Below are 14,454 nucleotides of genomic sequence, written 5' to 3'. Positions count from 1 at the left end.
TCTGGAAGATCCCCTGGAGCAGGGACAGGTTACCCACTCCGGTATTCTTGGGCTTCCCTTGTGGCTTAGCTGGTAAAGAATCTGCCTGAAATGCAGGAGACCCAAATTCGATCTCTGGATTAGGAAGATTCCCTGGAGAAGGGAAAGGCTCCCCACTCCAATATTCTGGCCTGGAGAATTCCGTGGACTGTATAGTCCGTGGGGTCACAAAGAGTTGGACACGACTGAGCGACTCTCACTTCGTCTTCTGCATGACTCTACTGAGAGCATTTTTCACTTCCTTGTTTCGAAGACTATATATGAGTGGATTCAGCATGGGGATGACAATAGTATAAAACACAGAAGCTATCTGATCCTTTCCCAAGGAGTAGGATTTACTTGGTTTTAAGTAAGTAAAAATCATAGTGCCATAAAAGACGGTGACCCCCAGAAGATGTGATGCACAGGTAGAGAAAGCTTTTTGCTTACTAGAAGTGGAAGTAATTTTCAGGATGGTAGACATGATGGAGACATAGGACACTGCTATTGTAAGAAGAGACAGCACTAGGCTGGAGCCAGCAAAAGTGGATATGATGATTTCTATGTCATGTGTGTCAGTGCAGGACAAGGCTAAAATCGGGGATAGATCACAGAAAAAGTGAAAGATTATATTGGATTTGCAGAAATGCAATCTGCTCATGCAAAGTCCATTAACAAAAGAGTTCATAAAGCCCATCAAATAACATCCAAAGACTAGGGAGCAACAGCGTCTGCTGGACATGACAATCGGGTAATACAGAGGGCTGCAGATGGCTGCATAGCGATCGTAGGCCATGGAGGAGAGAAGGAAACACTCCGTGGCACCCAAGAAGACAAAGAAAGACATCTGAGTGAAGCAGTTCAGGTATGAAATATTCTGCTTGGAAGTCAGTAAGTTGGCTAAGGTTTTAGGGGTGATGACACTTGAGTAACTGAGGTCAAGAAATGACAAGTGACTGAGGAAAAAGTACATGGGGGTGTGAAGCCGGGAATCCAGGTAGATTATCAGGATCATCCCCACATTCCCCAGCACAGTGATCAGGTATATCAGGAGGAAGAGGGTGAAGAGGGCCAGCCGGATCTCTTCAGAGTCTGTCAGTCCCATGAGGATGAAGTCAGACACCTGTGTGATATTCCTTCTGCCCATAGTGTCCAAATGCTCCAAACTGTTGAGAAATCAAAGTTGATGATATTCAGCAGGAATTACTTCAAAAAATAAAAAAAATTTACTTTGTGTATGTATGAATGACATCACTTATTTATATTAATTTAGTGTTTCCATGAAGTGATGATAAGGAGGTGTGTATAGTGTATGTGGAGACAAAAACTTACCTTGATTTCCAAATATAAAAATAGGTGTGAGTTGACATTTGAATATATTATAACAAAAACTAATTCATTGAAGAATTAGAATAAGCCTGATATGGTCCTAAAAGCTCCTGTTAAGGCATTTAATTAATGCATTTCATGAGATTTTTATATCATAATTAGTACTGTTTTAGCCATATTTTTCTGATGAGACAAAGTGCACAGATAATTTAATTAACTTGTCCAGATATAGAACTACTAAATTTTGAAACTGCAATTCCGCCTCCATAGATTAACTCCAGAGAGCATGTCCATAATACCATGAGATTTTTATATCATAATTAGTACTGTTTTAGCCATATTTTTCTGATGAGACAAAGTGCACAGATAATTCAATTAACTTGTCCAGATGTAGAACTACCAACTTTTGAATCTGCAATTCCGTTTTGATAGATTGACTCCAGAGAGTATGTCCATAATACCATGTGTGTGCGCTCAGTCATGTCCGACTCTTTGCAAACCCTATGCACTGCAGCCCTCCAGGCTCTTCTGTCCATGGAATTTTCCAGGCAAGAATACTGGAGTGGGTTGCCGTATCCTCCTCCAGTATATCTTCCCCACCCAGAGATTAAACCCATGTCTCCTGCATAGCAGGCAGATTCTTTACCACTACACCACACCATAATACCATACTCCTATTTATAACTAACTTCAACAAAACCAAGGGTAAACTGCTGGCTATATGATAAAGAATGATAAAAGAATAGTTTTAATGTACTATGTTCTGTTCTTTCATTTCAAATACTATTTAATGTTAATGACAAGTATCCAAACTTAGCGGACTTTAATAGGGAGCATTAAAATGATAGACCATATGTTAGTACTAATTTCCAAAAAATATGATATTTTTCTAACTTTACCACTAACAAATTTCTTCCAAAATTATATTTCTAAAAAATGCTAATGACTTGTAGACCCTGATTATATCAACTCTGTACTTCTCCTTCCACAAATCCTGATACTTTTTAATAAGGTCTAAAAGATAACTGCATGCATATTCTGCTGATAAAGTTCCCGTTTTACTGGATCCTACCTAAAACCTTCCAAATTTGAGAATGATACTTACTTTCAGCCAAGTCGGTGTAAAAACACTTTCTTCCAGTATTTTCTCTCTAGCAGTATGTCAAACTCCAATTTTTCTCACAAATAACACAAGAAAACCACTTCAGTTGACAATTTCTATGAGGCGATATTTGTTTTCTTTGAGGTAAGTTCTTTTTAAATTTTAGTGCATTCATTTTGTTTTATTCTGAGGCAAAAAGAAATCAAATGAAGTTTTGTTCAACTCCTGATCATGCATAAAATTTGCCAGGAAGTTATGTCTAAAATGAATATCAGGGATCAACTGTGTACATATATGTAAGTGGAGCACCATATCTCTTGCCTCTCATCCTGATAACTCCAGGGTACCACATATTCTGGAGACTGATGATAGTGCAAACTTTGGTCATCTCTGTGGACCAATTTCCAAGCAAGATTACTTGGCATGTCTCCAAGGACAAAATTTCAAGTACTAGATGCTGCTATGCTAAGTTCTGAGAAACTAATTTTTTCCCTTAAAAGTTGATGTATGGCTAAACCAATACAGTATTGTAAAATAAACTAAAGTAAACTTTAAAATAAATAAATAAATGAGCAGTTTCTGGCTTAGGTCAGGTAATTTCTCAAGATGATTTTTTAAGGCCTATTATGTAGTGTAATCAACCAGCTCCAAGAACATACTAAGAGAAATGTGTGTGTTTAGTATACTTAACATGTCTGAATTTCCCTTGGCCTTCAAAACGTATATTCCAGCTCTGCTCCTATTTTATCTGCCTGAAACATCTTTTAAAGGAAATCATAAACATAAAAAAGAAGTTTCTAAATAAATACTTGGGTCTTGATTCTCTAGAGTTTTGATAAATCAAACTCCCCCCACCCTTTTCTTAAATTTAGCCAGAGGAAAACTAAATGAAAGATTATACAAAAATGATCCCTTTAGATGCTTTCTGACTCAAAGTACAATTTTTCTCTTGGGTATATGCCTTCCCTTTTATGCAATGATTCAAAGCAGAAGCAAGCTGATGATACTACATTCAAAGTAAAAATCCAAGTAGAAAAAAAAAAAGCAGCCACACAGTGAAGAGCCTAACGCTGTGGCCGTCCAATGTGATGCTCTAAATCTATGCCTACTGTGGTAGAGAAACTGTTTTTAGAGGAATACTTACTTATTCTGTGACTGAAACTGTCAGGGATGGAATGATGCATTTTTTACGATGAAACGTTTATATTTAAATTGTGACAATATAAGAGGAGAGGACTTCCCAGGTGACACTAGTGGCAAAGAATCTGCTTGCCAGTGCAGGAGACACAAGAGACACGGGTTCAATTCCTGGCCAGGGAAGATGCCCTGGAGGAGGAAATGGCAGCCCACTCTAGTATTCTGGCCTACTGAATCCCATGGACAGAAGAGCCTGGTGGGCTACAGTCCTTAGTGTTGAAAAGAGCCGGACACGATAGAAGCGACTTAGCACACATGCATTATAGTAGTAAATATGTACATTGGGGGAAAAAAGTAAATATAATAAAATTCAAAGGACAATATGAAATAAACCGAGCTAATTTAACATTTTGATTAAAGTTTCCCAATTATCTTTTTCTTCATAAAATGCTTATTCGTAGACCTCTAGATTTGCAATAAAGGACAAAAAATGGTATGGACCTAACAGAAGCAGAAGATATTAAGAAGAGGTGGCAAGAATACACAGAAGAACTGTACAAAAAAAGATCTTCACGATCCATATAATCACGATAGTGTGATCACTCACGTAGAGCCACACATCCTGGAATGTGGGTCAAGTAAGCCTTAGGAAGCATCACTATGAACAAAGCTAGTGGATGTGATGGCATTCCAGTTGGCCTACTTCAAATCCCTGAAGATGATGTTGTGAAAGTGCCGCATTCAATATGCCAGCAAATCTGGAAAATTCGGCAGTTGCCACAGGAATGGAAAAGGCCCGTTTTCATTCCAATCCTAAAGAAAGGTAATGCCAAAGATTGTTCAAACTACCACACGATTGCACTCATCTCACTCGCTAGTAAAGTAATGCTCAAAATTCTCCAAGCCAGGCTTCAGCAATACATGAACTGTGAACTTCCAGATGTTAAAGCTGGTTTTAGAAAAGGCAGAGGAACCAGAGATCAAATTGCCAACGTCCGCTGGATCATCGAAAAAGCAAGAGAGTTCCAGAAAAACATTTATTTCTGTTTCATTGACCATTCCAAAGTCTCATACTGTGTGGATCACAATAAATTGTGGAAAATTCGGAAAGAGATGGGAATAACAGACCAACTGACCACCCTCTTGAGAAATCTATAAGCAGGTCAGGAAACAACAGTTAGAACTGGACATAGAACAACAGACTGGTTCCTAATAGGAAAAGCAGTACATCAAGGCTGTGTATTGTCACCCTGCTTATTGAACGTCTATGCAGAGTACATCATGAGTAACGCTGGGCTGGAAGAAGCACAAGCTGGAATCAAGACTGCCAGGAGAAATATCAATAACCTCAGATATGCAGATGACACCACCCTTATGGCAGAAAGTGAAGAGGAACTAAAGAGCTTCTTGATGAAAGTGAAAGAGAAAAGTGAAAAAGTTGGCTTAAAGCTCAACATTCAGAAAACGAAGATCATGGCATCCGGTCCCATCACTTCATGGGAAATAGATGGGGAAACAGTGGAAACAGTGGCTTACTTAATTTTTCTGGGCTCCAAAATCACTGCAGATGGTGATTTCAGCCATGAAATTAAAAGATGCTTACTCCTTGAAAGGAAAGTTAAGACCAACCTAAACAGCATATTAAAAAGCAGAGACATTACTTTGTCAACAAAGGTCTGTCTAGTCAGGGCTATGGTTTTTCCAGTAGTCATGTATGGATGTGAGAGTGGGACTATAAAAAAAGCTGAGTGCCGAAGAATTGATGCTTTTAAAATGTGGTGTTGGAGAAGACTCTTGAGAGTCCCTTGGACTGCAAGGAGATCCAACCAGTCCATCCTAAAGGAGATCAGTCCTGGGTGTCCATTGGAAGGACTGATGTTGAAGCTGAAGCGCCAATACTTTGGCCACCTGATGGGAAATGCTGACTCATTTGAAAAGACCCTGGTGCTGGGAAAAAGTTTGATGGTGACAGGAGAAGGGAATGACAGAGGATGAGATTGTTTGATGGCATCACTGATTCAATGGACATGAGTTTGGGTAAACTGTAGGAATTGGTGATAGACAGGGAGGCCTGGTGTGCTGCAGTTCATTGGGTCACAAAGAGTCAGACACGATTAAGCTATTTTCACTTTCACCTTTAATACATACTTTAATACTGGTTATTCTTTGTTGATTTACTCATAACACATTATATGTACTCAATAGGTAATTTCTAATCTTTTTATAATTTGGGGAAAGATAAATCTTGTTATAGCCTGTGATATCTCTTCTCTTTCTTTTACTTAGTTTTCATTTTTGGAGGATCAAAATATATGCATATTCTGCATTTTTGATCTATGTTGTCCTACTGTCTTCCTCACTATATTCTTTCTAATTCATTTATTTATAATTAGAGGATACTTGCTTTACAAATTGTGTTGGCTTCTGTCATACATAAACATGAACCAGCCATAGGTATACATATGTCCTCTCCTTCTTGAACCCTCTTCCCACCTCCCACCCCATCCTACCTCTAGGTTGTCAGAGAGTACAAGATTTGAGCTCCCTGTGTCATATAGCAAATTTCCACTGGCTATCTAGTGTTGCATGTGGTAATGTACAGGTTTCCACGCTACTCTCTAAATTTGTCCCCCCGCTCTATCCCCTGTTGTGTCCAAAGTCTGTTCCCTGTGTCTGCGTCTCCATTGCTGCCCTGCCGATAGGTTCATCGTTACCATCTTTCCAGATTCCATATATATACGTCCTGAGAAAACCACAATTGAAAATGACACATACATTTACCCCAGTGTTCATCATTGACTATATTTTTATGAGATGTATTCACTTTGAAATTATTTGGCAGGACTTGTTTTCTGTTATCTAACATAAATAATATTTGAGAAACACAAACCATAGGCATTTTCTTAAAGTTGTATACCATAAAGTTCACATTTTGTGCAACATCAAAGCCTTTGACTATGTGGATAACCATAAACTGTGGAAAATTATGAAAGAGATGGGAATATCAGACCACCTGACCCACCTCCTGTGAAATCTGTATGCAGGTGAAGAAGCAACAGTTAGAACTGAACGTGGAACAACAGACTGGCTCCAAATTGGGAAAGGAGAATGTCAAAGCTGTATACTGTCACCCTGCTTATTTAACTTATATGCAGAGTACATCATGAAAAATGCTGAGTTGGATGAGGCACAAGCTGGACTCAAGATTGCTAGGAGAAATATCAATAAGCTCAGATATGCAGATGACACCACCCTTATGGCAGAAAAGAAATAAAAAACTAAAGAGCCTCTTGATGAAAGGGAAAGAGGAGAGTGAAAAAGTTAGCTTAAAGCTCAGCATTCAGAAAACTAAGATCATGGCATCTGGTCCCATCACTTCATGGCAAATAGATGGGGAAACAGTGGAAAAAGTGGCTGATTTTTTTTCTTCTGAGCTCCAAAAAAACTGCAGATGGTGATTGCAGCCATGAAATTAAAAGACGCTTACTCCTTGGAAGGAAAGTTAAGACCAACCTAAACAGCATGTTAAAAAGCAGAGACAGTACTTTGCCAATAAAGGTCCATAGGGTCAAGGCTATGGTTTTTCCAGTGGTCATGTATGGATGTGAGAGTTAGACTATAAAAAGGCTGAGCGCCGAAGAATTGATGCTTTTGAACTGTGGTGTTGGAGAAGACTTGAGAGTCCCTTGGACTGCAAGGAGATCCAACCAGTCCATCCTAAAGGAGATCAGTCCTGGATGTTCATTGGAAGGACTGATGCTGAAGCTGAAACTCCAATACTTTGGCCACCTCATGCGAAGAGTTGACTCATTGGAAAAGACTCTGATGCTGGGAGGGATTGGAGGCAGGAGGACAAGGGAATGACAGAGGATGAGATGGCTGGATGGCATCATTGACTCGATGGACATGAGTTTGGGTGAATCTGGGATTTGATGATGGACAGGGAGGCCTGGTGTGCTGTGGTTCATGGGGTGGCAAAGAGTCGGACACGACTGAGCGACTGAACTGAACTGATAGTCCATGGGGGCTCAAAGAGTAGGACACCAGTGAGTGACTTTCACTTTTAATGGACTGCAAATAGATAATAATGCAACATTTGGTCATCCCAATTACCAAGGAAGATTTATCAGAATGTCTCCAAGTACAAAAGTTCAAGGACTAAATGCAGTTGTGCTGTTTTGAGAAGCCGATTGTCTCTTCCTTAGGAGCCATACAATGAATAGCTTAATGGTTAGGTTGCCCTTTGTGATTTGCTAAATTTATCCCTGGATGGTAGAGAAACTATTTCTAGAGAAATTATTAATCTATCATTGAAGCCACCAAGGGTGAAATGACATATTTTTTACAGTGAAACTTTTATATTTAAACATGTGATACTGTTATAGGCGTTAATATGTACATTAGAAATGAGACTACAACAAAATTCAAAGAATAATATCAAAATTATCAAAATTTTGTCACATTTTGATAAATTTCTCCCAATTATGGTTTGTTCATAGAATGCATATTTGTATACCTCTAGATTTTCATACGGAGAAGGCAATGGCACCTCACTCCAGTATTCTTGCCTGGAAAATCCCATGGACTGAGGAGCCTGGTGGGCTGCAGTCCCTGGGGCCGCACAGAGTCAGACACAACTCAGTGATTTCACTTTCACTTTTCACTTTCATGCATTGGAGAAGGAAATGGCAACCCACTCCAGTGTTCTTGCCTGGACAATCCCAGGGATGGGGGAGCCTGGTGGGCTGCCGTCTATGGGGTCGCTCAGAGTCGGACAAGACTGAAGTGGCTTAGCAGCAGCAGCAGCAGATTTTCATAATTAATATCAGAATGCTTGTTCAATACCTGTTCTCAATTTGTGCTAAAATTTCATAACATATTATGACCAACGCTATATTAGCCTTTTGTAAAATCCATAATTTCATGTTCTATGCATTGACTGATAGCTCACAACCAACTTTATTCTAGTGAAGTCTTCCTCAAATGTTAAGAACTATCTTAAATATTATTTGTCCAACATGAGGAAACAAAGAAAGACTTAGAAGTAATAACAGAGCATCAGATTAAAATATTCTTGTGAAGCTTTTTTTTTTTTAATCTGAGGGTTTTTTTTTTCTTTTTTTCAAATTATTATTATATTTTACTTTACAATATTGTATTGGTTTTGCCACACATCAACATGAATCCACCACGGGTGTACACGTGTTCCCAATCCCGAACCCCCTCCTACCTCCCCCTCCATCAACTCATAAAAATTAAACCTATTTTATATAGATTTAAAAATGACTCTTATAGGAATCTCTGCTCATACTTCAGAATTTCAGGAGATAATTTGTTGGTTTGGATAAAGGAGCTACTTTTGCATTTATTGTATCATTTTTGAACTTTAGATAGAGAAGGAAATGGCAGCCCACTCCAGTATTCTTGCCTGGAAAATCCCATGGATTGCGGAGCCTGGTAGGCTACCATCCATGGGGTCACAAAGAGTCGGACACGACTGAGCGATTTCACATCACTTCACTTTGAAATTTAGAAGGGCAAATTTAGTCACCAAAAGTTAGTTTAACTAAAACAAATGTGAAATAAAAATCAGGTTTATGGCAAGATAAGATAAAACTAAACAAATTTTTAATTTTTGCTTTAAATTGTATAAAAAATTTTAACATGCATACTCACTTTATTTTTTCTTTATTGTCATACTTTCCTCTATTGAATGCTTATATCACACTTTATTCATTCATCATCATCTGATGGCCATTTGAGTTGTTTCTATTCTATAGCTGTTATTCACACTGCTTATGAACATTTTCATGCATTTGCTTAAGTGGATTCATGCTTTCAATTAACTTGAATAGATACTGAAGAGTAGGCCCAGGCACAGATGGTTTTACTGGTAAATTCTACCAATACTTAAGAAAAATTATCGATACTTTCAACAATGCAGAAGAGGACAACATTTGGGGGCTAACCAATCAAAAACATAAAAGAAATGTAATTTCCAGGATTATTCTGTGAAAAAGAGTCATCCACACACTCTACACAGTTAACATCTAGGAATCTGCAACCGAGGATATTGTTTTCTTTATTGAGACACTCTGTTTTTGAATCCCACTCTTACACCAACATAGCCTATTCCCTGACTATTACAGATTTTTTTTAGAATAATACTATTGAGGGATAAACTGTTCTTTAATTTTCCTTCTGTGAATAGGACTGTGACTGTATGTTTGCAAAGACCTATCTAGTAATGTCAAAACTACACTGTCTTCAATCAGCATTTCCAGAGAATGTCTGCCAGGTACATACACCTTTCAACAGCCCCTGGTATTTTCTTTAATGTTTTCTTTAATAAAGCTATGAATTCTACTTTTTCAACTCTGATAATTGTAGTACAATTATGTCGAAGAAATATCCAATCAGAAAGTGGTGATAAAGCATATGAAAGCTAGAGTTAGGGTATCTGTGTTCAAATGTGAGCTAGCTTGCTCTTTAACTAGCGCACTGACTATGGACCACTCTTTACTCTTTCTGCTCTGCAGTTTCCTCATCTGTAAATTGCAACCTTCAGATATATTTTGAGGCACAGATCTAGTGCTGGGGATACAATGCTGAACAAACTGAGCAAGAATCCTGAACTTATTAAGTTTATATGATAGTGTGTGTGTGGAGGGGGGAGAGGAGCAGACAAGAAAAAAAATGCAAAAATGCACGAGCAAAATATTACTGATGGTCGGATGTAGATACTTGGTATGGGAAACAAACAAAACATGAAAAAGAATAGAGAACAGGTACAATTTTAAATAAAGTGGCAAGGATGTTTTTATTCAATAGAATAAGACCAAAAAAAAAAAACAACAACAAACAAACATGTAGTTTTCTATGAACAGACATTTCTGAATGAAGGAAAAATGGAAAAAATCTCAGGTAGTATCAGGACTGGTATACACAGAAGACTTAGGAAGTCATGTGGTTAAATCAAAGGGAATATAATTGATAGAATAGTAAGGAATGAGTTCATGGAGGTTAGTAGTGGATGCAAGGTTATTATGGACCAGTGGGATCTTAAGATTTTCATTTTTACTCTTAGTGAGATAAGACCTGTAGGATTATTGAATGAAGTAATATATTCCAACTTACTTACTCTTTAACAGTATGATCGCTCTGGCTCTCACATTGACATTTAAATTCAAGAGGGACAAGGCCAAGCAGAGACAAGCCCAGAGACTGCAGCAATGATTCTAAGACTATGATGGTTCTTTGAACCAGAGTGGGTAGCAGAAAAGATGTTGAGAAGTAGTCAGAATTCAAATATACCATGTGTTTTGAATCTATATATTATCTTGATAGATTGGATGTGAGGTGTGTGAGAAAAAGAGAAAATTTCAGGAGTCCTTTTAAGTCATTGACTGAATAAGTAGGAGGATGGCCTTCCATCACCTGAAATTAACATGTAGATGTTGCTGGTACCTACCTGTAAGTTCTCTTGTGAAGATAAACTCTTTCACTCTATATCTAAATCCCTTTAAATATTGGTGGTAGATGGGAAATACTTAGCAAAATATATTATGATCATTCTATTTATCAATTATTTGACAATAAATGCAGCTGATTATGTTTTTGTATTTCTCTCTGTATCATATTTTATTAAATAGCATTTTGGCATGTCACCATAAAATAGCATATTATATTTTAAATTACTTCAGACTTCATTTTACATAAAATGTGGTATGCACTAATATAACAAGGAATTGAAAATATTTGAAATATTTCATATGGCCTATAGATGATATAACACAATGCACATGTGTAATAATATTACTTATGTTTCTATTATCATATAAATGTATTGTAAACTACATTATTATAAGAAGGGTATAGTCAATTTATAGAGTTTAGTTTGCTTTAAAATTTACCTAATTTAAGAATTGTCCACATCATAGAATCTGTTCATCATATTTGTTTGCAGAAAATAAGAGGATACGTTTCCTAACCATAGAAATAGAAATGAAAGCATAATAAAAGCATAATTTATAAAAGAGGCTAGAAAACTGAAAAGGGCCCATAAATATATGAAAGTACATTATGCTTATGAATGATAACAAAAAAGACAAAAAGTATATTGTTAAACTAATGGAAGCAGAAACAAGTACCAATTGCTTTAAGTAAACAATCTAGAAAACATTGAAATCAGAGAAAAGCAGTCATGATAACTTCAAATGGCCTTGATAAATGATAAGTAACTTTTTAAACAAATTATCAGAAAATGATTCATATTTAAAACACTTAAATATGTTAACAGTTTGAAGTAGTAAAAGCAATGTAAACTTTTAACTCCTAAAAGAGAATTGCACGTTTGCATCTTATTATTATTAAAATAATCAACTATAATTTTCAAGAGAAAAAATTATTTAAAAAAATGAAAGTTTCTAATTATTATAGTGTGAATAAAATGATCTATCTAGTTACAAAAAATTAAACAAAAAAATATTAAATGCTTGGTAAATGAATGAAAGAGGAGAGTGAAAAAGTTGGCTTAAAGCTCAACATTCAGAAAATGAAGATGGCATCTGGTCCCACCACTTCATGGCAAATAGATGGGGAAACAGTGAAAACAGTGTCAGACTGTATTTCTGGGGCACCAAAATGACTGCAGACATTGACTGCAGCCATGAAATTAAAAGACACTTTCTCCTTGGAAGAAAAGTTATGACCAACCTAGACAGCATATTTAAAAGCAGAGACATTACTTTGCTAACAAAGGCCCGCCTAGTCAAGGCTATGGTTTTTCCAGTGGTCATGTATGGATGCGAGAGATGAACTGTGGAGAAAGCTGAGTGCCGAAGAATTGATGCTTTTGGACTGTGGTGTTGGAGAAGACTCTTGAGAGTCCCTTGGACTGCAAGGAGATCCAACCAGTCCATTCTGAAGGAGATCAGTCCTGGGATTTCTTTGGAAGGAATGATGATAAATGAAACTCCAGTACTTTGGCCACCTCATGAGAAGAGTTGACTCATGGGAAACAACTCTGATGCTGGGAGGGTTGCGGGCAGGAGGAGAAGGAGACGACAGAGGATGTGATGGCTGGGTGGCATCACTGATTCGATGGACCTGAGTCTGAGTGAACTCCGGGAGTTGTTGATGGACAGGGAGGCCTGGCATGCTGTGATTCATGGGGTCGCAAAGAGTTGGACACGACTGAGCGACTGAATTGAAATGAAAAATATGATCTTAACCTTTAAATAGCAGAGTAGATTAAAATTGAAATTCAATATTATGTACAAGAAAAACTTTTAAATAAAGGAAATTTTTAGTGCTCTACCAGACTAAAATTAATGAGCTAACACAAAGACTGAATTCATTGTAAATTTGTAGTTTTACTTCTTATCTCTAACTGTTGCTTCCTGACCTGCATACAGGTTTCTCAAGGGGCAGGTCAGGTGGTCTGGTATTCATGTCTCCTTCAGAATTTTCCACAGTTTGCTATGATCCACACAGTCAAAGGCTTTGGCATAGTCAATGAGAAATCCTGAGCTGGATGAGGCACAAGCTGGAATCAAGATTGCTGGGAGAAATATCAATATCCTCAGATATGCAGATGACACCACCCTTATGGCAGAAAAGTGAAGAGGAACTAAAAAGCCTCTTGATGAAAGAGAAAGAGTCTCAAGAGTGGAAAAGTTGGCTTCTAGCTCAACATTCAGAAAATGAAGATCATGGCATCTGGTCGCATCACTTCATGGGAAATAGATGGGGAAACAGTGGAAACCGAGTCAGACTTTATTTGGGGAGGCTCCAAAATCACTGCAGATGGTGACTTCAACCATGAAATTAAAACATGCTTACTCCTTGGAAGGAAAGTTATGACTAACCTAGGTAGCATATTCAAAAGCATAGATATTACTTTGCCACCAAAGGTCCGTCTAGTCAAGGCTATGGTTTTTCCAGTGGTCATGTATGGATGTGAGAGTTTGACTATAAAAAGGCTGAGCACCAAAGAATTGATGCCTTTGAACTGTGGTGTTGGAGAAGACTCTTGAGAGGCCCTTGGACTGCAAGGAGATCCAACCAGTGCATTCTAAATGACATATTTTAACTTGATGAATTTTCAAACACTTCACGTTCAAAGAAGTGCAAAATGAAAGTCAATCTTCCCCATGTATCAAAAACACATTCATCTTAGAATTCATTGACAAAGAAATAAAGTTAATCTTGATAATGTACACAGTAAACTGCAAAAAGGTGCATATGAAATGACAGAAGTATTGTTCTAGCACATTATATATATACATATACATAACTATCAATCTGGAAGAAAACATACAAATTTATTAATTTTTAGGGAGCTTCTATTTCCTTAAATTTTCAACATTTTTCAAGTTCTCTGCAATATTGACATATACCATTTTAAATCCAAACCTGTGAGGTGCTGAGTTTTCTCTTAGCTGTTTGTGTGTTTGTCCTCTAAATGTACCAAAAGTAATTTTATACAATAAAGAGAATATTCTGTAAGAATAAGACACTATGCATTAAAAATACTGAACAAATAAGAGTGTTCTAATGATAATGCTGCTGCTGCTAAGTCGTTTTGTTCATGTCCGATTCTATGTGACCCCATAGATGGCAGCCCACCAGGCTCCCCTGTCCCTGGGATTTTCCAGGCAAGAATACTGGAGTGGGTTGCCATTTCCTTCCCCAGTGTATGAAAGTGAAAAGTGAAAGTGAAGTCGCTCAGTCGTGTCCGACTCCTAGCGACCCATGGACTTCAGCCTACCAGGCTCCTCCATCCATGGGATTCTCCAGGCAAGAGTATTGGAGTGAGTTGTCATTGCCTTCTGCCTTCTTCTTCTTCTAATGATAATGGTCTGCCT

The 14,454-nt window shown here is 37.6% G+C and overlaps 1 protein-coding gene across 1 annotated transcript; it reads right to left on the bottom strand.

The window, feature by feature from the left end:
- Window positions 1-235: 235 nt before the first annotated feature.
- On the bottom strand, window positions 236-1,165 carry LOC138093071 (olfactory receptor 8H1-like). Its single transcript, XM_068989161.1, has one exon. The coding sequence runs from the start codon at window positions 1,163-1,165 to the stop codon at window positions 236-238; it is 930 nt and encodes a 309-aa protein (XP_068845262.1).
- Window positions 1,166-14,454: the final 13,289 nt, after the last annotated feature.

This window comes from Capricornis sumatraensis, chromosome 16 (genome assembly GCF_032405125.1).
Source record: "Capricornis sumatraensis isolate serow.1 chromosome 16, serow.2, whole genome shotgun sequence".
Classification (NCBI taxonomy): domain Eukaryota; kingdom Metazoa; phylum Chordata; class Mammalia; order Artiodactyla; family Bovidae; genus Capricornis; species Capricornis sumatraensis.
This window is presented reverse-complemented; position numbering and strand designations above follow the sequence as displayed.

Bases quoted from the DNA above. Each gene is read 5' to 3' on its own strand.
- LOC138093071 (XM_068989161.1), bottom strand. From the start codon at position 1,165: ATGGGCAGAAGGAATATCACACAGGTGTCTGACTTCATCCTCATGGGA.